This window comes from Dasypus novemcinctus, chromosome 23, assembly GCF_030445035.2.
Source record: "Dasypus novemcinctus isolate mDasNov1 chromosome 23, mDasNov1.1.hap2, whole genome shotgun sequence".
Classification (NCBI taxonomy): domain Eukaryota; kingdom Metazoa; phylum Chordata; class Mammalia; order Cingulata; family Dasypodidae; genus Dasypus; species Dasypus novemcinctus.
In genome coordinates this window covers 1,033,054-1,058,973 of record NC_080695.1, presented here as the reverse complement: position 1 = coordinate 1,058,973, position 25,920 = coordinate 1,033,054, and the positions used below count along the sequence as shown (strand labels likewise).

Sequence of the window (25,920 nt, the reverse complement as noted above, 5' to 3'; positions counted from 1 at the left end):
CACCCGAAGGCGCCCAGGCATGCAGTCGGGGCCACCCCACCTGTGCCTGCAGGTTGGGGGGTCAGTGCTTGGGGCAGTGACGCAGGAGCGAGGGCCTCGGGCCACGCTGAGCACGGGGTCCTGGGCGAAGGCCTGTCCCCCTGCCTGGCACCAGGCTGACGACGGCGCCCGGCCACAGCCCGCCTCCCTCCGCCTCGGGAGCCTGCCCGGGGTCACTGCCGGCCGGATGCCCGCCTTCCTCGAGCCACGTGCCCAGGAAAAGCCCCAACGGCTCTGTCTCTTTAAAACTTTAGGAAAAAAAAGGGGGTGGGGGAATAAATAAACAGATCTTTTAGAAAAAGAGTTAATGCCACTGAATTGTACACTTAAAAACAAGTAAAGCGGAAAATTCGTGTTCTATACTTATGGTTGCCACAATAAAGGGTAAAAAAAAATCAGGATTTTTATGTTCCTTAAAATTCCAGCGTGAGCGTTTGCCTCAGCGTCTCGCTCTTTCTGAGATGTGCGCCTCGGGGGGCCTGAGCTGTGGGGGTCCAGGCTGGCTGGTTTGCAGACTCGAGTCCAGGGTACCCGGTGACCCCTTGAAAGGAGGGGCTGAACTTTTCACGGGGTGTGGGGAGCAGCAGGCCGAGTGCACCCCCGGTTCTTGAGCCTGCCGGCAACGGCACTTCTAAGTTCTGAGCACAGCTTAGCCCTTCACGCGCGTTCTCACATGACATTCGCTCACCGCGTTTTCCCCAACACGATCGTTTCTCTGTTGTAGGCGAAGCGGAGAGATTTACCCACGGAAGGCAGCCCGAGGGCCGGCGAGCAGGACAGCAAGCAGGTACTGTCCCGGGCGGGGCTGGACTCCTCCTTTGTGGCCTCCCAGTGCCCCCTTTTGTCGCTGCCGTCACTGCGATCGTCACGGTTTGGCACGTGAGCCCCTGCGGTGACCCGGTTAACGTCTGTCCCCTATACCCTAACGATGCTTTTGTCTGCGTTCTTGAACTCGGCTGTTGCACGTGTCCCTCGGGTTCAACGTTTGAGAACCTTTGCGTTGTGCCTTAGAAGCCCCTTTACCTTCTCTGCACGGAGTCGATAGGGGCCCGTTGGTGGCCGCCCAGGGACCCGCCCTCCCCCTGGCTCCTGTGGCCTCTGTCCAGGGGCTCGTCCACTGGGCCATCCATACTGTTTGCGTGCTTCTGTGCCGAGCCACCTCCCCCCGCGGCTCTTGGTTTCAAGGGCAGCAGGCGGGGCCCTGAGGCCACAGGCCCACGTCCCCTCCGAAGTCCGTGGGGCAGCGCCTGACCCCGCCGTCCCCTGGCTCTGGCTGGCCTTCCCGGCGCTCCCCCCTGTCCATCCGTCTGTCTGTGAAGGCCCCTCTTGTCGGGCCCCCCGTCCTGACGGCTCAGGCCCCCCCACTCCCGCATGACCTCATCCCGAGTCACCACAAAGACCTCCCCGCCAACACCCGATCCCCTGTTCTCCCACCCCTGCGCCCACTGAGCGGTCACTCCCCACCCACCCGGGGTGAGTCAGCTGTAAGACGAGAGTCGCTGAGGGGTTGCTGAGAAGTCAAAGCCCGGGGTGCCGGGGCAGGTATCACCAGCACCGCCCCAGGTTGTGGGAGGGGGGCCTGGAGTGGGGGGCAGGGAGGTCGAGAATGGGGGGCAGATTCCCCGAGCCCCACAGGGGAGGGAACCCCCAGACCCGCCCAGGGAGAAGGGGCCAGGGCAGTCCCCCGGCCGGGCCACGGCCCCCACCTGCTGAGTCCCTTTGGAAGGGGGCGGGCCATGCCCCCGAGTGAAGTGGCACCTGAGGGCCGCCCGGCAGCCTGCCCACCTCTGTGGCCCAGAGAGCCCCCCGCCAACACCCAGGGCATGAGACGCCACCGAGGAGAAAGCTCTGGAAACCTGGGCCCCTCGCCCCCAAGGGCACCGACGGTCCCAAAAAGCCGGTGTGGCCGTGATGCGGAGGGAAGACGTGACCTTGGGCCCTCGGCAGCTCCCTGGACGCGGGCTGGCTCTGGAGCTGCGTCTGCTCTGGCGGAGGTCTTCCCATGCCTGGGGGTGCAGGCCGCGCCTGCCCCGGAGTCCCGTCGGCCCATTCTGGGGTCCCATCGGCCCCGCCCCGGGGTCCCATTGGCCCGCCCTGGGCCCAGGCCTCGGCCCCTCGGCCCCTTGGCCGGGGGGCAGCAGGTCCTGCCGGGTGGTCTGCGATGGACAGCTGTGAGTGGCACCCGGGCACCCTCCCCCGCTCAGTCCCCAGGGGTCCCTTTGCCCCATGGTCTGGGTGGCGCTGAGCAGCTCCGTGCGCCTTTCCCCGTAGCACGCGCTCATCCCGGGCCCCAGGCCTCAGGGGCCACCTCCCACCCAGCCCCGGCCCCCTGGAGCACTGCCCGCTGGCTGACTCCACGTGCCCCGCCGTCCCCTGCCCGCTCGCCCGCAGCCTCTCAAGCGTCTCGGGCGGTCGAGTCTGAGTGGTAGGAGTTGCGTTCCCCCTTACGGACGGAAGGACAGACGGAGGCTGGCTGGGAGCACAGTGCGGGTCAGGTCTGGTCCCGTGGCTCTGCTTGGCGCTGAGACCCCCGCGGATCTGGGACAGGCGGCAGAAGGGGCTGTTGCCATCGAGATGGCAGTGGCGGCAGTCGGCGCATCCCCCGAGAGCGCCGTTTCCGCGGGTGGGTGAGGGGCCTGTTGGCTCCAGCCGGGTCCCGGGCAGGTTGGGGTGACCCTGGGCTGAGCCTTCCTGTCCCCCACATCAGCGCTGAGTCTGCCCTGGGAGGGGGCGGCGGCACCTGCGGGCCCCGGGCCCACCCCACCTGCAGCTTCTCGGGGGGATGGACTCACCTGCCCCCCGGGGCTCGCCCAGAGCCTGGGAGCTGCCTGCCCTGGGTGGGGGGGGGGGCCGCCCCAGAGCTTGTTTGGGGCTGACGGGGCAGTCCACATCCACCCCCTGGGGCCATCACTGACCTTCAGGTGCTGCCCTGGAGAGGACAGGCCAGGACGGGCAGGTGGGAGGCCCGGGGCCGCAGCAGGCCTGGGCCCTTCGAGGCCGACACCCCCCAGTCCCCCATTGGGGAACCGGCGGCCGGGTGGATGAGCAGGGGGCGGCCGGAGGGGGGGGCAGCGCCAGGACGCGGCCGGGGGCAGGGGTGGTCAGGGGGGTGCCGGCCAGGCTGTCCCCGGGTGCTCGTCTGCCCGCATCGGTGGTGCGGGCCGCTCTTGCTGAATAAGGAGAGGCGAGCCTTGGTGCCCGGGGCTGCCCGAGCAGCTGGGGGCTTTGGACGGACGAGGGGCTTCCTCTTGTCCATAATGGAGGCCAGAGACATGCAGCCGGGCACGGGCAGGGCAAGGAGGACCTCCCGGGCTGGCCGTGTGTCCATCCGTGCTGCCTCCGGCATCCCCTGGTCATCCCCTGCGGGTCTGTATCCAGATGTCCTCCATGAAGGACCAGTCATGGGCGGGGCCACCCCTCGAGTCCAGCTTTCTCTTAACTTTCCAAAGTGGCCTACGAGGGCCTGGAGCTCAGGGCACCGCCGGCCCCGCAGGAGTGCGCCGGGAGGAGGCGGGAGGCGGCAGCTGGGGTGGCTGCGGGCCGGGCGCCTGCGAAGGTGCCGTGGACGCGCCCCGAGAGGACGGCTGGCCCCTGGCCGCTGGGCAGGCGCCCAGGCCTGCCTTTCTCTGCTTGCGTCATCCTCTGAGCTCTTGGTGGTGATTCCGAGGTGGCGAGTCTCCTGTCCGTTTGTCCCTGGGGGCTTCTCTCCGATCCAGGCTTATCGGGGTCTGCGTTCCCCTCTTGGATGTGGGGCCGCCAGAGCCACTTGCATGAGCCGTTTCACGTGTCAACTTGGCCAGGTGTTGAGTCGAGCAAACGCAGGGCTGGTTGTTGCTGTGAGGGTATCTTATAGGCAGTCGATTGCATCTACAGCTGATTGCATCTACAGTCAACAGGGGCGCTGCCCTCAGCAAGGAGAGGAGGCTCCCCATCAGAGTTGGAGGCTTTAAAAGCCAGATTTGAGGGTTTCAGAAATTAGGAAGAATCTCTTTTTCAGCCTCCCCTGGGGAATTCAAACCTAGCTGTAGTAGGTTCCTAGCCTGCCGCCTGCCCTATAGAATACAGACTTGTCGGCCCCCGCGGTGCGTGAACTTTCTAGAATAACTCCCCCCTGCCGTCCTGTTCTGCAGCTCCGTGACTGATGCAGGCGCGGCCACGCGACCCCCGTGGGTGCGGGCAGGGACCTCGGCGCTGCCCGCTGCAGGCAGCGATTGGCGTGCCCACGGGGAGCACCCTGGTGGCAGTTCTCACCGAGGCGGAGTGTGCTGTGGACTCGGGCCCCGCCCGCAGGCGCCCACCCAGGCTGACCGGGAGCAGGGCTGCCACTGCCTCCCCTGCCCCAGAGACCCGCAGCCGAGGAGGGGCCCTCCAAAAAGGAAGAGAGGAGGGGGCCCTCGAGAAGGAAGAGAGGAAGGGGCCCCTGTCCTGGACCGGCGAGCGGGAGCCCCGACGAGGCCGAGTCCGGGCCCCTGCGGTTAGAAGTGGGCGTTTGTGAAGTTTAAGCCTCCAGGGTCTCATGGGCCAAACAATCCGAAGAGCAAGCCTGTCGCCAGGGCACTCGCGGGCAGGGCCGGCTCTTGAGGGGACAGGAGACGTCCTCTTGGAGAAGTAGTTGTGCTGATTCCTCTGTTTTCAGATGTGTACATGAAAAAGCTATTTTTACCCTAGAAAAACCAGATTTAGACAAAGAGTAAGGTCAGCCCCCAAACCCCCTGCCTTGTTTTGTACCCCAGTGCCCACCCCCAAGGGAATTTTCCTCCGAGGAGTCCTGAAGCAAAGGAGGCATCACGTCGTTTCCCTGCGAACATCGGGGTGAAGCTCTCTTAACACGGCTTTCGCCGTAGCTGTCGGGGTGACCTCTCAGGCCACCGTTTCCCCCAGAGCTCCTGCCTGTGGCTTAGTGGCTCTGGCGCATTTCGTTCTGTTCTGATTATGTGATTTCCCTTTTCACCGTGTCCCACATTCCTGGCTGCCCCTTCCAGGCTGTGCCAGTTCTTACTCTGCTGTCGACTAAAGATAACGTGAGTCGCCCCAGTTCCTTACTTCTCTCAGGTGCTGATGTCACCGCCGATGGCTCGGCGCCTCTGGAGGTGGCCCCTGGGTGCCCCACTTCTCTAGGGCCCCCTGCAGTGGCCCCGGGGGCTCAGCCAGGCGGGGGGCAGGGGCAGCCCAGGGCACATCCACGCCCAGGCCGGGGCTCGTCTCTCCCACCGGCCGCTCCTGCCCACCCCCTTGCTGCATCTGCCTGAGGGGTGGACTTGAAAACACATTTCGCTGGAAACCTGCCTCGGCGGGACGCTTTCCACCCCCGGCAGAGCGCGGGAGCCGCCCCGGCCTGTCGCCGCCATCTCGGCTCGCCGCCCTTCCGGGGTGCGCGCAGAGCTGCCCCCGTGCGCGGTTCGCGTTGGGAACGGAGGCTGGCCGGCGGGTCCCCAGCCGCGCCCCGGGCGACAGCGCGCCTTGCCGGTGCCCCGCGCCTCTGCTCACCCCGCTCCCTGTGCTCTCGTGCAGAACCACCTCGCCGCCCTGGCGCGGGCGCAGCCCCTGGCCTCCGGCGTGACCTCCGGCGCGACCCCTGGCGTGACGTCCAGCGTGGGCTCCAGCCTGGCCTCCAGCGCGGGCTCGGGCAGCTCCTCCCCCACGGCCCCGCCCGCCCTCGGCGCCCGCGCCCCCCCGGAGCCCTCGAGCAGCACGGTCGAGGCCGTCATAGGTGGGTGTCCCACTCCCCCCTCTCACCGCTCTGGCGTCTGTCCGCCTTGCTGTCGCGGCCTCTCGGAGACCTCCCCGGGGCGGGACGGTGGGGCGCGGCTTCGGTCGTGGTCACTTTGATTTACCTCGGGGTCCTGGGTGGAGACGGAGAGGTTGGACTCTCAGGTCAGGATGCACGTGAGGGGACCGGGGGCCCCCGGGACAGGGTGCGGCTCTAAGAGTCACCCCCAGGCCAGGCAGAGCCGTGGCTGCCGTCAGCCGGGACCCTCGCAGCAGGGGGTGCCCTTGAGAAATACAGAGGGGCCTGGCGGGGCCCTCGAGCACCCGAAGGTGGGGGTACGAGGGGGCGCAGGTGAGGCTGAGAGGAGGTGGTGGGCACAGCCAGCTTGGGAGGGGCCTGGGGGCCGAGGGGTGGAGCTGGGGGGGGTTCCGGGCGGGGAGGCCTTCGTGAAACCCGAGGCCAAGGGGTGGGGCCGAGTGGACGGAGCCAGGCGGGCTGTGCCCCGGGACAGAGGCCAGGCCGCATGGTGGGGTCCCCTGCCCGCACCTGTGGGGGCCTTCACGTGGGCAGCTGCTCGGTGAGTCCCTCCAGCACGACGGCCGGGGCTAACCCCCCTGCCTGCGCCTCTGTCCTGCTACCGAGATTCCAGGGAGGGTGGTGAGGCCGGCCGGGGACCTCGAACGTGGGCCAGCCTGGAGTGGCCGCACGTCCACCCCTGTGAGCTGGGGGCGGGGCCCCCCCCCCCACGGACAGCCCCGCCCGGTGGCCCTGCCTTCAGCACCACGGCCAGCTCCCGGGGCCCCCTGCCAGGACGAGGCTTCGTGTGTGGGCACCGTTTGGGCCACTCTCAGTGTCCCTGGGCCTCCCTGGTCTGCTTGCTTTTGGGATGAGGGTCCGGTTCCTGGGCTTGCTTTATAGTGTCCCTTTCCCGGGTGTGGGGACCTCCTCGGGGGCTCCACGTGGGAGTAAGTTCTCCTTGGAAGCTGACCCTCGTTAGGGCTTCTCTTGGGAAGACTGTCTTAGACCTGGTATACCTCGTGCTTGGCGTTGGTGTGCATTCTTGGTTTTAACCAGGACCCCCCCCCGCCCCCCTCCCGTAGCGCCCTCTAATGTGCTTTCTACCTCTGCAGATGTGCTATTTCTACGCATCTCTTACTAGTGACATCATCTACTTCTTGCCCTTATGTGTCTCACTTATTTCACTGACTATAAGCTTTCAAGTCCCCCCGTGTTGCAACATAAATACTATTCACTGTTTATGTCCGGATAATATTGATTTTGTGTGTACCGTGTTTTGTTTCTCTCTGCACCTGTCGATGGACTCAAGTTGCTTCTGCCTTTTGGCTGCTGTGACTAAGGCTGCGATGGACAGTGGGGACAAGTATCGGCTGGTGGGCCCGTTGTCCCTCTTTGGGTATAAAGACATAGACATGGAACAGGTGACTCTGTATTTAACTTTATAGGGAATTGGCTTCTTGCTTTCCTCAGTGGCTACACCATTGTACCTTCCCAGTGTATTCTTTTTTTAAACAAAAATAAACCCATTTGCAGTATTTCAATCTGAAGCGGAGGGCAAACCACCCAGAGCGGTCTCGGGATTGTGGGTGACGTTAATGGGCTGTACGATGGGGCCTTGAGGTCTGAGGCCATCGGTGGGGGGGCTCCAGCTCGAGGCCCTGAATCCTACCCAGACCCACCTCAACTCAGGTTTCCCAGCAGCAGTTTGGAGGTGAGGGGTGGGGCACGAGGTGAGGTCGTGAGGCAGTTTGCACTTGTGGCGTCTAGTGGCAAAAGTTCCCTCCCTGTCTGCCCTCCGAGCTGCGTCCCTGACCCCCGCGGGGAACCGAGCCATTAAAGAAACGTACTCTGTGTTGACTGTTTCTAACTGGCCACCTAGAGACTGGAGTGTTGAAACACAAGGGCACACAGGAGGCCGATGGACTTGTGCAACAAGAGAGCCATTTCTTTCTACCTGGAAAAGAGCTGGAAAGGCCACTACGGTGGATGGCGTGTTTTACTATTTTCTTTTTTATGGATCAGCACAAATTCTGTTTTTTAAATAAAGTTTATTTTCCCCAAGATTAAAGCCATGTCGTAGTGAAATTAGCTCCCTGCCCCAAATGAGCTCACCTGAGGGAAAAATGGGGCTGAGGCCCCATTTGTTTTGCAGGTGTTAGACCCAGACCTGTAATTATTAAGATGAATTGAAGGGAGCTGTGTTTTTGGTAATTTCCCCCTGCATTTTATATTTCCTCTACCAACGACTGGAGGTGAAGGGGTGAATTCCCCACCCCAGAATCAACGGTTTAGACTCTAGAGACATACCCTTTCCGTGGTTTGTTTTGCTCCCTTTCTCTGACGCTCTCCTGAGGTTGTACTGAAGTTGCATCCCCATGACAAGAGCCCAGTCCAAGATGGAAGTCTCAGCCCCAGCAGGGCGCCGCGCCCACTGCGGTTCCTGGTCCTGCGCACGCGTTTCGGGAGATGTTCGCTGGAGGCTTTGGGGAACACAGGCACCGCCGAGGCCGTGTCCTCCCTGCGGTACAGTTGATTGCGCTTCGGCTGTGACTTGTCCACCTGCTCAGCCTGCTAGCCCTGCTCCCACGAATACCCCCGCCTGTCGGCTGCCCCGGGAGGCTGGAGGCTGGAGGCCCAGCCCGCGGGGTCGGCAGAGCGGGTCACGTCCAGGCACCTTGGGCACACGGCGACCTCTCTCCCTGATGTCCGCCTCCAGCGTCCCTCCTTAGGCCCAGCGTCCCCACTTAGGGACGGCCCCAGCGCTGTTTGGGTGAGGGCCCTTCCCCGTTGGGTCTGGCCTCGCCCTGACTAATCACGTCTCCCAAGTCCCTGTACAAACGCTCGCACCCGCAGAATGGGTGTTGGTGTTCTGGGGAGGGGGCTCTAACCCTCCACAGCCCCCGGGAGGAAGCAGATGGGGAAGTACACGGGGCTGCCTCCAGACTCCTGCTCCATTTTGGGGCTAGTAGGATGGTTTTCCGGGCAGTTTCCCCTTTCTTTTCCTCTGCCGTCTACTCTGTGCAAAGGGGTTTCGGGTTCAAACGCGGCCAGTGTTTCAGGTCAGAGGACCTGTTTCAGGAGACTGACGGGTCCTCGCCGAGTTTGGGAGGGCCCCTCCCCCCGGGGCAGGTGAGCGGCAGGTGAGCAGCGCCTCACCAAGGACGCGGAGGTGGGGCCGAGCTGCAGACAGCCGGGGCCCCGACGGCTCCACCGAGCGCAGGGGCCGTGGCCTGGGCAGGGCCTGGGGCGGCCAGGTGGAGAGTGTCCCACGGAGTGCCAGGCGGGCCCGTGCGGGGGCAGGCGCGGCCGGGGCCCGGGCGCAGGGAAGTTCCAGCCGGAGCGGCGATTCCCCAGTTCCAACGAGGGGCTGCCTGGAGCGGGGCCAGGTGCTCCTGGCAGGTGATTCTGAGAGGGACCCCGGGGGAGCCCCGCGCGGGGCCGGACGGCCGAGGCAGCTGCGCACCTGCGGTCCCCGAGCCAGGTGGCGCGGGGCGGGGCCTGCACGGTGGGGCGGGGCCTGGGCGTCGGGGCGGGGCCTGCACGGCGGGGCGGGGCCTGGCGGCGCGGCGCGGGGCCTGGGCGTCGGGGCGGGGCCTGGCAGCGCGGGGCGGGGCCTGGCGGCGCGGGGTGGGGCCTGGGTGTCGGGGCGGGGCCTGGGCGTCGGGGCGGGGCCTGGAGGCGCGGGGCGGGGCCTGGCAGCGCGGGGCGGGGCCTGGGCGTCGGGGCGGGGCCTGGAGGCGCGGGGTGGGGCCTGGGCGTCGGGGAGGGGCCTGGGCGTCGGGGCGGGGCCTGGAGGCGCGGGGCGGGGCCTGGGTGTCGGGGCGGGGCCTGGAGGCGCGGGGTGGGGCCTGGGCGCCGGGGCGGGGCCTGGCGGCGCGGGGTGGGGCCTGGGCGCCGGGGCGGGGCCTGGGCGTCGGGGCGGGGCCTGGCGGCGCGGGGTGGGGCCTGGCGGCGCGGGGCGGGGCCTGGGCGTCGGGGCGGGGCCTGTACGGCGGGCGGGGCCCGGCGGCGTGGGGCGGGGCTGGGTTTGAATCGGCCGCGGCGGGCGGTGAGTCAGCACCGCGCGGACGCCCCGCCCCGCCCCGCCCCCCGCGCTCTGAGCGGCCCCCGCGGGCACGCGCGCTGCCGAGGCCGAGGCCGGCCGCGAGGTTGCCGACAGGTGCGCGCCCTGCTCTCCGGGGCCGCCGAGCGCGCCGTCCGCCTCCCGAGAGCGCGGCCTCGGCCCCTACCGAGCGCCTGTGCGGGGGAGCCCCGGGGCCCTGCGCCCCCTGCGCCCCGGGGCCCCCGAGGGCCGCGCCGCCAGCTCCCAGGACCCTCGACTGAGCGCCTCTTGCACCCTGGCGAGGCCGGGGGACCCGGGGGGCGTTGCTGCCGCCCCGTGCTAGGTGCCCGTGGTCTGGCTGCCCTCCGGACAGGGGCGCCCCGGGCGGGGGTGCACGGAGTGCTCGCCCTGTCCCGTTGGTCCCCGGCCGCAGAGGGCGGCGAGGGTGCTGAGTCACGGGCCCCGGGCCGCGCCGCCGTTACTCAGCAGCTTTGAGCCGGGTCTCCCGGGGCCCAGGAGCGCTGGCTGCCGCTGCTATTTATGTCACCGGGTTCACCCACTTTTCAAGTCAGTTCTAGCTTCGAGGCTCCTTCCCGAGACCCGGGTCTGATCTTCGGGAAAATGAGGTGCGGGGAAGGGGGTCCTGCAGGCGAAGGAGCCGGCAGGGGCCTTCAGGGGCACTCAGGGGAAAGGGCCACGGGGTCCTGGGGACCGGCCAGAGACGCCCGTGCAAGCCCCACCTCCAGGTAGGTCCCAGGGCCCAGCGCGGTGGTGACAGCCCCTGAGCACCTGTCGGGGCCGAAGCGGCGTCTTCAGGCTCGAGCTGAGAACGCCCCGTGGTGCAGCCAGGGGGGCAGCAGCCCTCCACCCCGACCTGGTGGCCCCACATGCCCTGGACTCCGCGCTCGGGGCTGGGGGTGGGCAGGAAAGCAGGTGCCTGGCAGCCCAAGAGCAGCCAGCCCTCACTGGCTGGGGACCGCAGGCGGGGACAGAGCAGGGACAGTGGGCGCTTGTCGTGCCACGATAAGGGCGGCTGAGCAGATGACATTGCAGAGCACGAGGGCTTTTTTGGGGGAAAGGGAGACGCGGTCTGTCCAGAAAGCCTTGTCCAGCCCCGATGACTCAGACACCATCCTCGCAGGAGCGGTGGGTTCTGGCAGCTTCCACGATGGGACCGGGGGGCTGTGGGGTGTGAGTTGGGCTCCCCGGGGGCTGTTCTGGCCCCGCTGCCTCGGGCCACCTGTTCTCGCCCCGTGTGTTCTGGGAAGGAGGATAGGGTCTCCCATTGTCCTCCAGGGGCTGCTTGCGCCTGTCCTCGCCGCAGCCCTCCCCCTGGGCTCTTCTGGCGGGGATGCCCGTCCCTCACCACGGCCTGTGGACCTCCGGGGACCGGGTCCAGGTGGCGGGTGTCAGCCTCGGCCCCGCTCTGGCTGCGACCCAGCGTCTTCTGAACTTGGCTTCTCGGGCCAGCTCAGGGCTGCCCTTTGGTTGTAGTTAGATCATGCCTGTGACCAGACAGGGGCAGCCGGGCACTCCTGCCACTCACCACCTGCGCCTCTCGGCAGACGGACTCGAGCCGCGCCCGGTGGGCAAGGCCAGGAAGACCCAGTAAGGCCTGCGCCGGCTGGAGCCATGGGACCGGGATCCAAGACCCCCGGGGGCAGGGCAGAGCCCAGCACCACGGCCAGGCTGGGGCAGCGGTGGTGTCCGCGTGCCGCCCAGCCGTGCTCCCCGAACATGGAACGGGGGTCTCCATGTTCACCCCTCCCCCCCGCACGTGTGCTCTGCGTGGGCCTGGGGGCCTGGTGGGGTGCAGGCTGTGCTGTTTGTCCTCAGAGGCTCCTGGCCCTCTGCCGCCTGCGTGACCCCTTTCCAGTTGTCCTCTCAGAAGCCCTTAAAAGCCCCCGGAGGCCCTTCCCCTTGGCTGGCCGGCGAGGACTCGGCCTCCAGGCCCATGATGGGTGGCCCTTCTGCTCCCACAATAGCAAGCTCAGTGCCCTGGAGAACCCCCAGGCTGGGTTGCAGGGGAATCATTGAGGAGTATGTTAGGAGGCAGAGAAAACGCTTATCAAGACTTGCCCCGGGCACTCGGGGTGGGGAGAGGAGGGGCCCCCAGGGGTGCGCCCCACCCCCAGGCCAGGGCAGCTGGGAAGCCTGGCCTGCAGGAGCAAGGTCCTGGGGCGGGTCCCTGCAACCCCCCCCCCCCCCCCCCCCCCCCGAGCCTCTGTGCTGACTCAGCAGTTGGTCGGGGGTGTGCCCAGGCCCCTGAGCACAGGGTGGGGGGCCTGGGGGCCGGGTAAGCGGCCGTGAACTCGCTGCCTCCCCAGGACAGCGGGCCCTGCATGCCTCCTCCCGCTGTTGGAGAGAGGCGGTGGCTGCAGCGTCATTCCGGGGGTGCTTCCAGAGTTCGGGTCCTGGTTTGGGCTCAGGGCTCAGCATCCTCTTAAAAGTGTCCTGGACATCCCCCCCTCCCCGCAGCACTCTTGTGACAGTCCAGTGGGTTCCAGGCCCAGAGGTCAGCGCAGGCTGTGGGGGGCTGCAGGGTGCCCCGGGCCTCTGGCCCCTGTGCTCCTAGGAAGGAGGCGCCAGAGGCCGCTGGGTGCAGCCGGCAGGGCCGCTCGGGTGCGCTTCCGCGCTGTTTCCCGCCCCCGCTCGGCGGCCCTGCCCTCCTGCCGCTGCTCCTGCGCGGTTGTTGAACAGGCTCACACGCCGTTTGTTGAACAGGCTCGGCCTTCGACCTGCACGTGAGGGACTTCAGCATCGCGTCCCTGGACGACTCGGACGGCAGTGACCTTGGCCTGGCAGGTAAGGGATGCCGTGGACGGACGCGCCGTGGACGCGCTCTGCCTCCACACACCCAGACGCTTTCTTCCGTGACCCGGTGCCCTGCCTGCTGGCCCCGGGCCCTCCCCCGGCCCCTGCCCGCCCAGCTGCCCCCTGTCCCGGCTCGGGGCAGGGGCCAGGGGACAGCCCCGCCCTTCCTCCATGAGAAAGCAGCACCGCCTTCGCGGCTGCGCTGGCGTGAAGGTGGACATATTCACACTGTTCATTAAAACTCTTTCTTAACGTGAAAATTCACTTTTTCCTTCTGGTTTTAAGAGAAGTTCAGCGACTCCCCGGGCGGCCGCTGTGGCCCAGGGCAGGCCTGCCTCTGGCTGGGAGCCCCGTGGACTTGGCTGGCGGGGGCACGCGGGAGGGAGCCTCCGTCACTGGGGCCAGGAGAGGCATCAGCCACCTCCTGCTGACCCGGCTGTCCCCCAGGTCAGAGGCTGCTGGGAGGCTCCGCCCCGGTCACCATCCCGGGCTCCCTGGTCCGCTCGCCCTCCGCGCACTCGTCCTCGTCCCTCTCCACCTCTCCGCTCAGCGCCTTCCCCCAGTCCCTGTCGGGGACGCTGGTCTCCTCGGCCATGACGCCTCCCCAGCAGCCGCCGCCCCTGAAGTCGGAGCCGAGGCTGCTGGGCTCCTCGGCCCCCTCCTACAGCTCCCTAGGTGAGTGCCCCGGGGGGCGCGGGCCGGACGGGGCCCCGGAGCCGCCCTGCTGGGCCCCGAGCTGGAGCCCACCTTCAGGTGGATGGCTGCCGAGGGGCCTCGCCTGCGGCCAGCCTGGGAGCAGGGTCATCGCCCCCTTTTACAGTTGGGTAAACTGAGTCACGGGCATGCGCAGGGTTGGGTGTCAGTGCCCTGTGAGCAGGGGGTGTGAACCTACCTATGTTTCAGACTTCCCTCAGGTTTTCAGGGGGACCCGGGGACCCCAAGACCCTGTTGTCATAACACGGAGATGTACCTTGGCCTCGTACACTGTCATGGGTGCACACTGGAGTTTTCCAGACATTTTGGGATGTGGGATCACAGAGACCGAGCGCACAGGCAGATGGGACGGATCGGCAGGCATGGAATGACGCCGTTTCCTTTTTTTTTTCTATTTTTTTCATTGGATATATTTTATGTGTTTTTTAAGAAAAATTAACCATTTTTCAAACATCTTGGTTGTAACTTCCAATGCCTTGAATGTCCAGGTCGCCCAGTTAACAAGCTCCTGCAGCTCTCAGCTCTTCTCAGGAGAGGAGGGGCTCCCGGGACCCCGTGGGCGCTGCGCCCCTTTGTCTAAATGCCCAAAGGGGCTGGGAAGAGGCCTGGGTGGGCGAGGGGCGGGCGTCCCGGGCGACCCCCTGCTGAGACGGGCGCCCTCGCGCAGGGCTGAATGGCGTCTCCGGAAGCATCTGGGACTTCATGGCCGGCAGCTTCTCCCCCAGCCCATCCCCCGTCCTGAGCGCGGGCCCCGCGCCCCCCAGCGCCAGTCCCCGCCGCTCCGAGCTGGCGCGCGTGAGGCGGCAGCTGGACGAGGCCAAGAGGAAGATCAGGCAGTGGGAGGAGTCCTGGCAGCAGGTGAAGCAGGTGAGGCAGGTGAGGCGGGCCCTGCCCTCCCCCTCCTGGCCCTCCCCTCCCCTGCCTTCCCACACGCGCCTTCCCCCTCCCCCTGCCCCCGGGGTCCCCCTCACCGCAGTGGCCGCCTGGTTCCAGGCTTGCGACGCGTGGCAGCGCGAGGCCAAGGAGGCGCAGGAGCGCGCCCGGGCGGCCGACAGCGACCGTCAGCTGGCCCTGCAGAGGAAGGAGGAGGCGGAGGCCAGGTTCAAGGCGCTGCGCGAGGAGTTCGAAGGGCTCGGGGTGGGCGCCACGGCGCCCGCCCTCAGGGGCTTCGGCGACATCGACGCCATCCCCTTACCGGAGCTGCACTCGCTGCAGAGCCAGCTGCGCCTGGACCTGGAGGCAGTCGATGGGGTGAGCAGGGGGTGGGGAGGGCCCCCGGCACCCCAGATCTGGAGCGCGCCCAGCCACGACGCCCAGCCCTGCCTCCTCCCACTGTCCTCCCGGGGCCCGTCATGCCCTGACGTCCCCCACCCACAGCACTCGGGCAGCCGGGAGTTTCCGCGGCCCTGCGCCCCCCCGCCCGCGCCCCAGCTGCGGGCCGAGGCCCCCTCCCAGCACCGCCTGCTTTAGCCCAAGCAGTTGCGGGCCGCCCCCACCCCCACCCGCAACCCCACCCCGGGGTCTGGAGCAGCTGAGGGCTTGCCTGGGACACACCGCCTCTGCAGGCAGCCCTGGGGCGTGGCCAGGCCCAGGCACCCGGGTCACGGGGGCAGCAGCCCCGGGGCAAGGGCCACGGGGACCTGGTCATTGTGAGGAGGGCTCCAGGCCCACCCTCCCCCGTGGGTGGCTTCGCAGTCCCCCTCTGCCACCCGGTCTCCCGGCTGCCGGCCTCCCCGCACCCAGGGCTCCCAACAAGTTCCTGTGAGGTCCCTCCAGGGCGCCGTCCCCACGGGGTGACCTTTAGCACCCACCCTTCCCCCCAGGTCATCTTCCAGCTGCGCGCCAAGCAGTGCGCGGCGTGCCCGAAGCCGGCCCCCGGCGCCGTCCTGCGGCCCTGCCAGCACCGCGTCCCCTGCGAGCCGTGTGCGGCCAGCGCCCCCGAGCATCCCTGCTGCGAGGGCCCTCTGCTCAAGTGGTGACCACAGCCGGCCGCCGCACCCCCAGGGCCGGACGACAGCAGGAGGCACGGGGCCCCCCGGCCCTGCCCGCCCCCCTCACTTGTGCAGCCCCCTGACGGCTTCCTGGGTGTCCCCCACATCCTTGCAAGCTCACACCCACCACCACCGCTGTCCCGCCGGCCGGGGCTTGGCTGTGGTGGCCTCCGTGCTGTGGGCGAGAGCACGGGGGCTCGTGGGAGCACTTTGCAGACGGAGGAACTGAGCGGGAGGCTGGGCTGCGAGCGCCGCAGCTGCTCTCTCGGCTCCAGAGGTTCTTAATATGCGGTAGCACGAAGCTTTATGTGTCCTGTGAACTTAACTATCTCATATCAGCTTATTATTAACTCATAGTACGGTAAACACATTAGATTTCATACTCTGGAATTAGTACTTACTAAATGAGCATTTATCTAGTGGTGAGAAACACCTAGGATTTTTACAGTTTTCAAATTAAGTACAAATGAATAGTATTTATAAACAGAGCAGTTATTGACCGACACGAGTACGTTTAGGGAGGTTTTTAATTTTATGAGGGGTCTGTCGGACGTGCTGTTGAGAGCTCCCGTGTGCTTCTGCGCGCGCCGTGGCCACTGTCCCAGGCGCCCGCGCCGAGCCCCTTGGTGTATCTGCGGGGGTCTGGGAGATGGTTTGATACCGAGAATGCATCAACAGAAGTTGGAGAGGAGTCTTTGGATGCTATTGAGACCTGCGCCCTGGTGACGCGGTTGCTAGGATTTCTACCAGGCAGCTGTGCTCTGGGGTTTCTCGCCGGTGGCGTGGGGCGCCCCTGCAGGTGGAGGGCCAGTCAGCGATCAGGGACCTGTGGGAGGACGCGGCATGCAGTAGCTTGTTTGGGACTCCAGGTGGGACGCTGTTCCAGCTTGCCCAGTTGTTGTCGGGGTTCAGTTGTGCAGCCAGCGGCCTGGGGTGCCTGGGACACTGCCCTGAGGACCCCCCAAGCCCTGGGGTGCCGGTAGCCTGGCCTCTGGCCCCGCAGCACAGCCACAGCTGAGCAGGGGTCTTTCCTGCTCTGGATCAGGGCTCGCTTCTAGACGGGAGGGGGCCTGTGGTTTGCCCCGCCCTGGCTTTTTCAGCGAGGGCGCCTGAGATGGCCCTGAGATTTGTCCGAGCCTGACCTTGGGGAGGTGAGGGCAGGTCTCGTCCCCTCTGGCTGAGAAGGGAAAACCGACTTTGCCAAAGACTTTTAATAGCATTTTTTAAAGTGCAGAGTGATTAGGTAAAAATTTTTATCAGTGACCAATTAGAATGTATTTAATTTAGTAAGAAGCTTAATAATCTTTTTCATGTAGAACAGAAGGGTTCTGTCTTTTCTAAGGGAACCTGCAGCTCAGCTGCCACTTGTGACGTCCTCGGCTTGGAGTTTAGTGAATGTTTTGAATTCCAGCGAGGACTCGTTAGCTCAGCACCCAGAAGCGGTGTGTGTGCTGGGCTACTGTCATCAGTGTTAGGACTTTATTTTATTAATATTTATGTACCTGCTTCTCATCGAGAGGTCCTTGGTCTCTTGTGGGACAGTGTTTATTACCTATTTCTATCCTAGATATTTTCAAATTATAAACGTTTAAGGACAAATAAGCTTTAGGTCTATTTATAAGCTATTGCGGTCAGTTCTTGCGGGATCTGGCTTGCGCTCAGGAGCGGGGTCACCGGGGCTCAGGTTTGAGGAGGGGGCACGGGCCCCACGTGTCCCCCAGCTGAGGGGGGCTCTCTTCTGTGCCCCTGCTCAGGGCTGGGGCAGGGGGCTCTTCACGCTGGATCCCCCCAACCCTGCTCCCTGGCTCTGGGTCTTTTGAGGGACCCCCGGTGACAGAAGTGCAGCAGCGAGGGAAGGTTCCGGAAGCCATTCTGCAGGCGTCCCCTGCCGAGGCATCCCCAGGGCTGAGCCGGGAGCAGCCGAGCTCGGTGCTCGGTGCCTGCTGCCCCACCCTCTCTGGTTACTGTCACGTCTGTGCAGCTCGTTGGCACGAGACCTTGGCGCAGCGTGGGTTGTGTGTGGATTAACGTGTGGCGCCCCAGTACATGCGCAACGATCCATGAAAGGGGTTTAACCGAGAAGGTAGTATTTATAATGCATCATCATTTACGTGTAGTAAATTGTTTAAAATTTTAACATTTGTTTAAATTTTTTTATACAATAGCATTTATGCAATTGACGGTTTACAGAATTCACGGACTTATTTTTATCACTATGGAATTAATTAAAGCCTCGAGTCTTTCCTTTGGCTGCTGCCTGAGAGTCTGTTCCCTGCCTTCTGGAAGGTTCTGGGAGGAAACAGAACCTTCTGGCCAGCTGTAGTGTCTGCTGCTGCGGTGGCCTGTGGGCATCGTCACAGGCCGTTCCCTTGCTGTCCTGGGTCGCCTCGTAGCTGCCCGGGGGCCCCCTCAGTGGGCGTCTTGGGGCTCAGCTGCCTGGAGGTAGAGGTGCCTGTCAAAACAGCAGGCGCAGGTCACGGGACCTGCCTGCAAGGTGGCAGGTGCACGGCGAGCGCAGGCACCGCTTACCCGCGGGCGGTGAGTAGTGGATGCCGTGCAGGGCGAGCAAGCCTTCCAGCCTCCTGACCTCCTTCGTCAGGTCTTCATGGGCCTGAAACAACAGCCACCGGGGGGGTCAGGCCACCGGGGGCCACCAGCCTGTCCAGACACCCCCAAGTCCTATACCTTACTGCAGTCTTCCAAGGTCTCGAACGCCCGGCCCTTGGCGCCGCCCTCCTGCCGGGTCTCCTCTGGTGGCCTCAAGTAGCCCGCGGCCTCCAAAAGCGCCCTCAGCGACTTCCCGTAGCCCTGTGGGAGGCAGGAAGAGGGAGCACCCGACGCGGGCCGTGCCCCGGAAGGCCTGCCCCGGCGCTTACCTGGGCCGTGATCAGCTCGTCGGCCAGCTGCTGCTCTGCCTGGTCCCACCGCAGCTGCAGGGCCTCTGGCAGGGTGGGGTACACTGAGGAGCCCAGAGGGCGGGCTGAGCCAAGGCCCTCCTCCCCGCGCCCCGCCCCGCCCCCAGCCCGCAGCCCACCTAGCAAAGCGTGGGGGTGGCAGACTAGAGGGGTCTCGAAGGTCAGCGCGTAGACGCACGTGCTGGGCTCCGACACGTGGGCCACCCTGCTGCTCTTCCCACACGTGAGCTCCACCTGGGGGGAGAGGCAGGTGGGCGCCTGGGGCGTCTGGCCCGGGCCCCGCGGCCCCGCGCCTCACCTTGGTCTGCCTGCTCCTGGTGCCGCACGAGTCGCCGTCCCGCATCCACATGCCCGTGAAGGTGTTGTTGGCGATCTCCCACTCGTGCCAGATGCTGGGGGGCGGCAGGCGTGAGGTCTGGGGGCCCGGCCCCCGTGCGCCCCGGTCCCCACGCACCCTGGCCCAGGCCCGCACCCAGCCCCCGTGCGTCCCGGGCCCCGCGCGCCCCAGCCCCGGCCCCAGCCCGCGCACCCGAGGATGCCGCTGTAGGCGTTCCAGCGGAAGGTCTGCTCGTGCTGCGTCACGTTGTGGAAGGGGCAGAACTCGTACTTGTACCTGGAGGCACAGCAGCGTCAGGGCTTGTGCAGCTCCCGCCTGCCCCGCGCCACTCCCCTCACTCACGTGGACTCCACCAGGCTGAAGCACTTTCCCGAAAGTCTGGAGAGATGCGAGGGCCCTGGGGGAGGAGAGTGCGGCCCAATGAGCGCCGTCAGGGCGCCGAGGCCTGGGCAGGGGAGCCCAAGGGGCCATGAGGCTGGCGGCCGGTTGGCGAAGGGCCAGCGGCTGAAACTTGGAAGTGGAAGGCTGTGGGGAGACGGTGGGACAGAGGTCCCGGAACCCGTGCCTCCACCACCACGGCCACTGAGCTGGGGCTGGTCTGGACTGACCCTTGGCGCTGGGTCCAGCGGAGGGGCGGCGGGAGCTCTGGAGCATCCAGGAAAGGCCGGAGGTCGCTGGCACGCCTCGCCTTCTGCACAGGGCCCCCCGTCCCACACCTGTGACAGTCCCACCCCTGCGACAGGCGGCTGAGGGATGACGGCCACAAATCAGGGCTGCGTGCTTTCATTGCTTGGGTGGGGGCGGGGCGCCTGCACACAGGGCGCCTGTCGTTTCAACACCCACAGGCTGAACTAGCAGGCCACAGCGGAGCTTTAAAGAGGAGTGTCACAAACGGACTCTCCACGCCACAACAAGACGACGCAGCCATCCCAGGCGGTGAGAGAATTAGATTTCCAGAGTTAACGCAACGTGCCTGAAACTGTCCTGAGGAAGCTCGTATTTGGAACTACCTATTGGCCAGAGACTTTAAATCAAAGAAGAAACTGCAAGAGAAATTAGTAGGAATCTTGACGAATGAAAACGGGAACACAACTTATTGAAACCTGCAGGATATGGTGCGGGCAGTGCTGAGGGAACTGTGTGGCCCTGTGCTTCTACGCTGAGAAAGAAGAGCTGAAATCGAAGACCTAGCTAACACCCGGAGAAACTAGGAAAAGAAGAGCAAACCATCCCAAAGCAAACAAAATTAGAGCAGAAATAAATGAAAATGAACACCAAAATACAATAGAGAAAACCAACAGAAGCAAAAGCTGGTTCTTTGAGGAAATCAATAAAATCAACAAACCCTTAGGTAGACTAACAAAGACAAAAAAAAAGAGAAGATGCAGATAAGTAAAATCAGGAATGAGAGAGGGGACTTTACAACTGACCCACAGAAATCAAAGGACCCTAAGAGGATGAGAAACTGTGTCAACAGACAACTGAGATAAAATAAACAAATTTCTAGAAATGCACAAACAACTCAGTTTGACTCAACAAGAAATTCAGGAACTTGAAAACCAATCACCTCTAAAGAGACGGAATCCATCAGCAAAGATTTCCTAAAAGAGAGAAGCCCAGGATCAGATGGCTTCACAGGGGAATTCTACCAAGCGTTTCAAGAAGAATTAACACCAATCCTGTTTAAACTCTTCCAAAAAATAGAAGGAAAATTACCCAACACATTTATGAAGCCAACATCACCCTAATACCAAAGCTAGATAAAGACACAACGAGAAAAGAAAATTACAGACCAATCTTTCCAACTAACATAAATGCAAAAATTCTCAACGAAACACAAAAGAATTATGCACCACGACCAAGTGGGATTTATTCCTGGTACGCAAGGCTGGTTCAACATGAGAAAACCCATTAACATAAGAAGTCACATTGACAAACTGAAGGGAGAAACCACCTGATCATCTTAATCAGCGCAGAAAAGGCAGCTAACAAAACCAGCATCTGCTGTGAAAGTGAATAGAAATTACTGCTTGTAAATTTAGGACAGAGGAAACCTGTGTGTTATTCATCGACTAATTTATTACAGAACTGCTGGCGTAACTCCTATCGGACTGCTTTTAGAGTTCATAAGGAACCCTCACACTTACGCTTCGGTTTCTTTGCATGGTCAAAATGGTAAACATGGCACTTGTGACAGAATGACAGGGATTCCAGATACTGTTTTTTGTCACACCCAGATCCTAATTTGAAAGGGCCTGTCATAATTTGACTGAAGCAATATTATCTTGATTTGCCTTAAAATTAAATTCAGCATTCCTTTTATAAGCAAAACAAAAACCAAAAAACCAGAAAAACAAACAAAAACAGTGTGGTGCCGGCAGAGGGACTGACGGAGAGACCAGGGGAACAGAAGAGAAAGCGCAGAAGCAGCCTCGCCCCCCTTGGCGGCCAAGTGACCTTCCGTGGCCGTGCCAAGCCCACGGGGTGGGGGTGGGGCGACCGGAAATCCCGTGTAGAAGGCGAAGCTGCACCCTCACCTCCCATCACATAAAAATGAACTCAACCTTGATCAGTGGCCTAAATGTACGAGCTAACCTCTTAGAAGAAAACACAGGGGTAAATCCTCAAAAAAAAAAAAAAAAAACACCAAACGCATGAGCAGTATCAACAAAAAGAGTTCAAGTAGACTTCATCAAAATTTAACATTTCAAAAGACATTATCATCAAGAAAGTAAAAAGACAGCTTACAGGATGGGAGAACTTATCTGGAAGCTGTATTCCTGCTAAGTTTGATATCCAGAATATATAGAGAATTCCTACAAGTCAACAACAGAAGACAGACAACTGGATTTAAAAACAATGGCCTTGCAGAGACATTTCTCCAAAGGAGACGTACAGATGGCCTGTGAGCACATGAAGTGGTCAACAGCACTGGCCAACAGCCACGTGCACAGCAAACCCACGAGGTGCCTCTTCACGCCCACTGGATGGTGTTGACCAAGAAACAGACGAGACAAGTGGGTGCTGGCAAGGACGTGGGGCAAGGAGGGCCCCGCGCCTGGCTGGTGCTGTGAAGTCTGGCCATGTGACCGCAGGTTACCACGTCTAAGTATGTACCCCAAGGAACCCCGACGGGGAGTGCCTGCCTAACAGGTGTGGAGTTCTGTTTGGGGTGATGAAGTCCTGGAAATAGATGGTGGGGACGATTATAAAACATGATGAGTACACTTAATGCCATGGAACTGTAAACTTAAAAGTGGTTAAAATGGTGCTTTTCATGTTTTGTAAGTTTCAGCACACTCTGAAAGCACAAGAGACCCAGACATGAGTAGAGCCTTCAGAGCAAGGCGGGCGGCCTGCACGGGGCACAGGCGTGCTTCCTTCAGCCCCCAGGGAGCCACTGTGGACAGTTCCCGGCGTGGCACCTCCCACGGCTGTACCTGGGCTTGCTGGGGCATGTGGGCGTCTGCTCCCGCACCCTCCCTCTCTAGCTCACCTGTAGGTCACACAGAAGGTGCTAAACCAGATCCACACTTAAAAAAATGAATCAAATGAAAGGGAAGCGGGTGTGGCTCGAGTAGGTGGGCAGATCCTCGGGTTCGTAAGCGTGATGAGTGGGTGTTCACGCGCATGTGAGGTGCGCCTCCCTCCCACCTTGTTACCACGTGGGCTTGTTACCCGTCTGATGTGGGGGGGATAAAAAGCAGTTGGGCACCCACTAACATGGGAGGTCCCAGGTTCGGGTCCCTGTGCCTCCTAGAGAAGACAAGCAAGACAGCGAGCTGGCATGGTGAGCTGACACAACAAGACGACCCAACGAGATGACACAATGAGACACAACAAAGTAGGAAGTGGAGGCTGCCCAAGTGAGCAGGCGCCTCCCTCTCACATCAGAGGTCTCGGGTTCAGCTCCCGGTGCCTCCTAGAAACAAGGAAGACAGACACAGCAAGTGCTAACAAGGGGATGGGAAGAAAGAAAGAAAATAAATCTTTTAAAAAATAAAGTGTATCGTCCCCTCATCTGTCCCCGGGGGGCGTCTGGGTGGAAAGCTCACTCACTGCAGGGGCCGTGGGGCACAGCACGATGCAGGAGCTCTGCACCAGAACCGCACTTCCAGCACCATCCTAGAGGCACCCGGGCACCCGGCGCTGCCCTTGCCCCTCCCTGCAGGAGGACGCACAGCAGCGGGAGCCTGCAGGCAACCCAGACGCCCACCGCCGGTGGCCCCCACGGAGGACTGCGCGGCCAAAGCAGGGAGGGCAGAGGCTGCTGCCACCTCAGCTCCAGGAGCGGCGCGCTCCAGGGCAGGGCAGGAAAGGGACCTCACGGCTCCTTGCACCTGTGAGATGTGATCCGGAAGAAGGATAAGCCCTAAAATAAAAAGGAACGGCCCCTCAGAGTGAGCACACAGTGGAGAGGGAAGGGGAGGCCCTGCAGGGAGGCGCAGGGAGAAACTCCAGGGTTCTGCTCCCCCCAACACTGAGAAACCAGCACTGAAAGCAGAATGGAGGTCCCAGCACTGCAGGGGCACGGGGAGCTCCTGCTTCCTGGGTGTGAGCTTGGCGCTGGGCGAGGCACCTGGGACATGGGTTACTCTTCTCTGCACTTCTATAATGTTGAAAATGTCCGTGACACATAAAGTCAAAAGGGAAGAATATAAAGCAAGCACTAAAAAACATGTGAATATGGTTGAAAGGGGAAATTTTAGGTCATCTGTTACTAGAATAAAAATATAAAAAACATAGGACTCTACAGCAGTGAACCCAGTTGTAAACAGAGGACTATGACAGTGTAATTATAAAAATGTCCTTCTGTGAATTTTAACAAGTGCACTTCATTAATGCAAGATGTTCATGATAGGGTGGTAAATGGGGGAAAAAAAACACCCTAATGTAAACCATGAACTGTAATAGTACAATTCTAATATTCTTTAATGAGTTGTAACAAAGGTGTCACACTAATACAAAATGTTAACAATAATGAAGGGTATATGAGAACACTGTATATTTTACATGATTTTTCTGTAAAGCTACAACTTCTTTAATTAAAGAAACAATGGTTTTTGTGGTGTCACATTGGCCACAAACACAGCGAACCAGAATCACATGATCAACTTTCGACCACAAGGCTCTCAAGTCCGTCTCTAGCTGGAACATTTGAAAATGAACTACAGAAAACTTACCCTCACTGCCTCGGTTAGTGTGCTTAGTAGGAACTGGTAGTGTAATCTTGAAACTATTTTATGTTAAGTCGTAGTCAAAGTTAATAAATATATTTGTGTTATTAAGGAAGGCAGCTTTTCAGTGTTCAAAAAAAAAACCATACATAGACAAGTAATAAGACCTGTAAAGTTAAATTTGAATTGGAAATTTTAAAATCGTGGTGATTTCATCTATTCTTCAGTATATAAATGACATCAGGACAAAACAAATCAAAGAAGTCAAACATTCTGTAAGACACTTGGGCTGGACTCTTCAAAAAAGTCAAAGTCATGAAATTTTTAAAAAGGGCGGGGTGGGAGTGGTGAGGATTCCATAGTAAAAAAGGGGAGACATACTTAACCAAATGTGATGTGAAAACTTCCACTGGATCCTGAAAACTATGGAAGGCACTCTGGAGACAACGGAGGAGATCTGGAGAGGACTGACTGCAGAATTATTTTACAGCCTATCTTTAAGAACTCTGGTATCAGATCTACCTCGTCGTTGATGGCCTGCCTACCCTCCCCAGCCCACTGGACCATCAGCTGCCCTGAGGACAAGCATTGTACTTTTAGTTCAATTCTGCATCACCAGCTCAGACCAAACACAAAGTGGCATTCAGTAAGTTAAGTCTTGCATTTTTAAAAAAAGATTTACTTTTTAAAAAATTTCTCTCCCTTCCCCCCATTGTCTGCTGTCTGTCCATTCATTGTGTGTTCTTCTGCATCCACTTGCATTATCAGGCAGCACCGGGAAACTGCGTCTCTTTTTGTTGCATCATCTTGCTGTGTCAGCTCTCCTTGTGTGCGGCACCACCCCTGGGCAGGTTGTGATTTTTTCACGCAGGGCAGCTCTCCTTGTGAGGTGCACTCCTTGTGCGTGGGGCTCCCCTACATGGGGGTACCCCTGCGTGGGCATAGCACTCCTTGCGCGCAGCAGCACTGCATGTGGGCCAGCTCATCACATGCATCAGGAGGCCCTGGGGATTGAACCCTGGACCCTCCATATGGTAGGCAGATGCTCTACCAGTTGAGCCACATCCGCTTCCCAAATCTTGCATTTTTGTTTAATATTAACTCATCCAACGTTTAAAATACACATACACTCTAACCCAGCAATTCCACATCTGGCATTCCGATTGAGGAAAAACTCACACAAGTGCAGAAACAGGCACGTGCATGGGGTGTTGGCCACAGTGCTATTTCTAAAGGCCGAAAAATGCAAAACCCTAAGTGCTTGACAATAGAGGAATGCAGGGCACCCTAAGGAATACTAAGAAGGAAGACCTAAATCCACTACCTTGGAGAGTTCCACGACGCAGAGTACGAGCGTGAATTGCCATGCTTGCGGAGTTTTTTTTTTTTTTTAAAGGCAAAGACAGCAAAAATTACAATACATTCTCTACTTGTGTACCTTGGCAATAAGTGCACAAACACACGTGTGGGAGAAGACACACCAAACCCTTACCAGCGACCACGTCTGGCAATGGAAATAAAGGCCTAGGCCCGGGGAAACCCTTTTAAACTCGGCACCAGGCTGCTTCAGTGTATCATCGTGCAGGTGAACATTAATTTTAAGAGGTTACCGAACGAACGGGTGAGCCTCCGGCCTTAGCTCCCCGGTCACTCAGCCAAGGAGGCCGTCCCTCCCTTGGCCCGACCGGGGGACTCTCCCGGGCCCTGGTGGGCAGACACCAGCTCGGACCCTGCTCCCTCCCCAGCCGCGGCCGCGTCTCCCACCAAGCCCGTGCACTCACCGGAGACGGGGGCCGGCGCCCTCTTGGGCTGGAGGCGACTGGTCTGGGGCAGGAACGGGTTGTTCAGCCTACGGGGAGCGGCGTGGTCAGCGGGCAGCGGGGCGCCGGGCCGCCCCTCGACCCCGCGCCCCGGGCCCGGCGCCGCTCACCCGAACGCATTGGGCTCCTCCACCACCTTCATCCTCACGGTGCCCGCAGGCCCGGGCCCTAGGAGGAGCGAGGCCGTGAGGGGCGGGCGCGGGGCGCGGAGGGGCGCAGAGGGGCGTGGGGCGCGGAGGGGCCACTAACCGCGTGCCGCGAGCCCGAGGAGCAGCAGGAAGCGCGCCCTCCACGCCGCCATCGCGCCGCCGGCCCCCGCGCGGTCACGTGAGCGCGGGCCCGG

The 25,920-nt window shown here is 61.7% G+C and overlaps 3 protein-coding genes and 1 non-coding gene across 7 annotated transcripts in view; 3 read left to right on the top strand and 1 right to left on the bottom strand.

Moving 5' to 3' along the window:
- CACNA1H (calcium voltage-gated channel subunit alpha1 H) overlaps window positions 1-2,461 on the top strand; it is a 41,566-nt gene extending 39,105 nt beyond the window's left edge. The window contains 2 exon segments of the mRNA XM_058286730.1: window positions 764-918; window positions 2,311-2,461. Of these exon segments, the coding sequence (XP_058142713.1) occupies window positions 764-918; window positions 2,311-2,461 (306 nt within the window).
- Window positions 767-17,577, top strand: LOC101435221 (putative E3 ubiquitin-protein ligase UNKL). 4 transcript variants are annotated; one of them, XM_058285554.1, is made up of 7 exons: window positions 767-826; window positions 5,551-5,749; window positions 12,534-12,614; window positions 13,071-13,298; window positions 14,005-14,204; window positions 14,331-14,588; window positions 15,161-17,577. In XM_058285554.1, exons 4-7 carry the CDS (start codon window positions 13,217-13,219, stop codon window positions 15,314-15,316), a joined length of 696 nt encoding a protein of 231 aa, XP_058141537.1. In that variant the 5' UTR covers window positions 767-826; window positions 5,551-5,749; window positions 12,534-12,614; window positions 13,071-13,216; the 3' UTR covers window positions 15,317-17,577. The 4 variants fall into 4 exon arrangements, with proteins under 4 accessions (XP_058141537.1, XP_058141539.1, XP_058141538.1 ...); XM_058285556.1 differs by lacking the exon at window positions 5,551-5,749 and having other exon boundaries at window positions 770-826; XM_058285555.2 differs by lacking the exons at window positions 767-826; window positions 5,551-5,749 and adding an exon at window positions 9,865-9,926.
- On the bottom strand, window positions 15,719-25,901 carry GNPTG (N-acetylglucosamine-1-phosphate transferase subunit gamma). The gene is made up of 11 exons (XM_023591113.3): window positions 25,827-25,901; window positions 25,688-25,745; window positions 25,539-25,606; window positions 18,923-18,977; window positions 18,773-18,856; window positions 18,542-18,635; window positions 18,363-18,477; window positions 18,205-18,287; window positions 18,014-18,136; window positions 17,858-17,939; window positions 15,719-17,780 (listed from the first exon to the last, which is right to left on the bottom strand). The coding sequence occupies exons 1-11, from the start codon at window positions 25,876-25,878 to the stop codon at window positions 17,683-17,685; spliced, it is 912 nt and encodes a 303-aa protein (XP_023446881.2). The 5' UTR covers window positions 25,879-25,901; the 3' UTR covers window positions 15,719-17,682.
- On the top strand, window positions 22,170-22,268 carry LOC111766048 (small nucleolar RNA U13). Its single transcript, XR_002798213.2, has one exon. It is a non-coding gene; the product is annotated as a small nucleolar RNA U13 (small nucleolar RNA).
- Window positions 25,902-25,920: the final 19 nt, after the last annotated feature.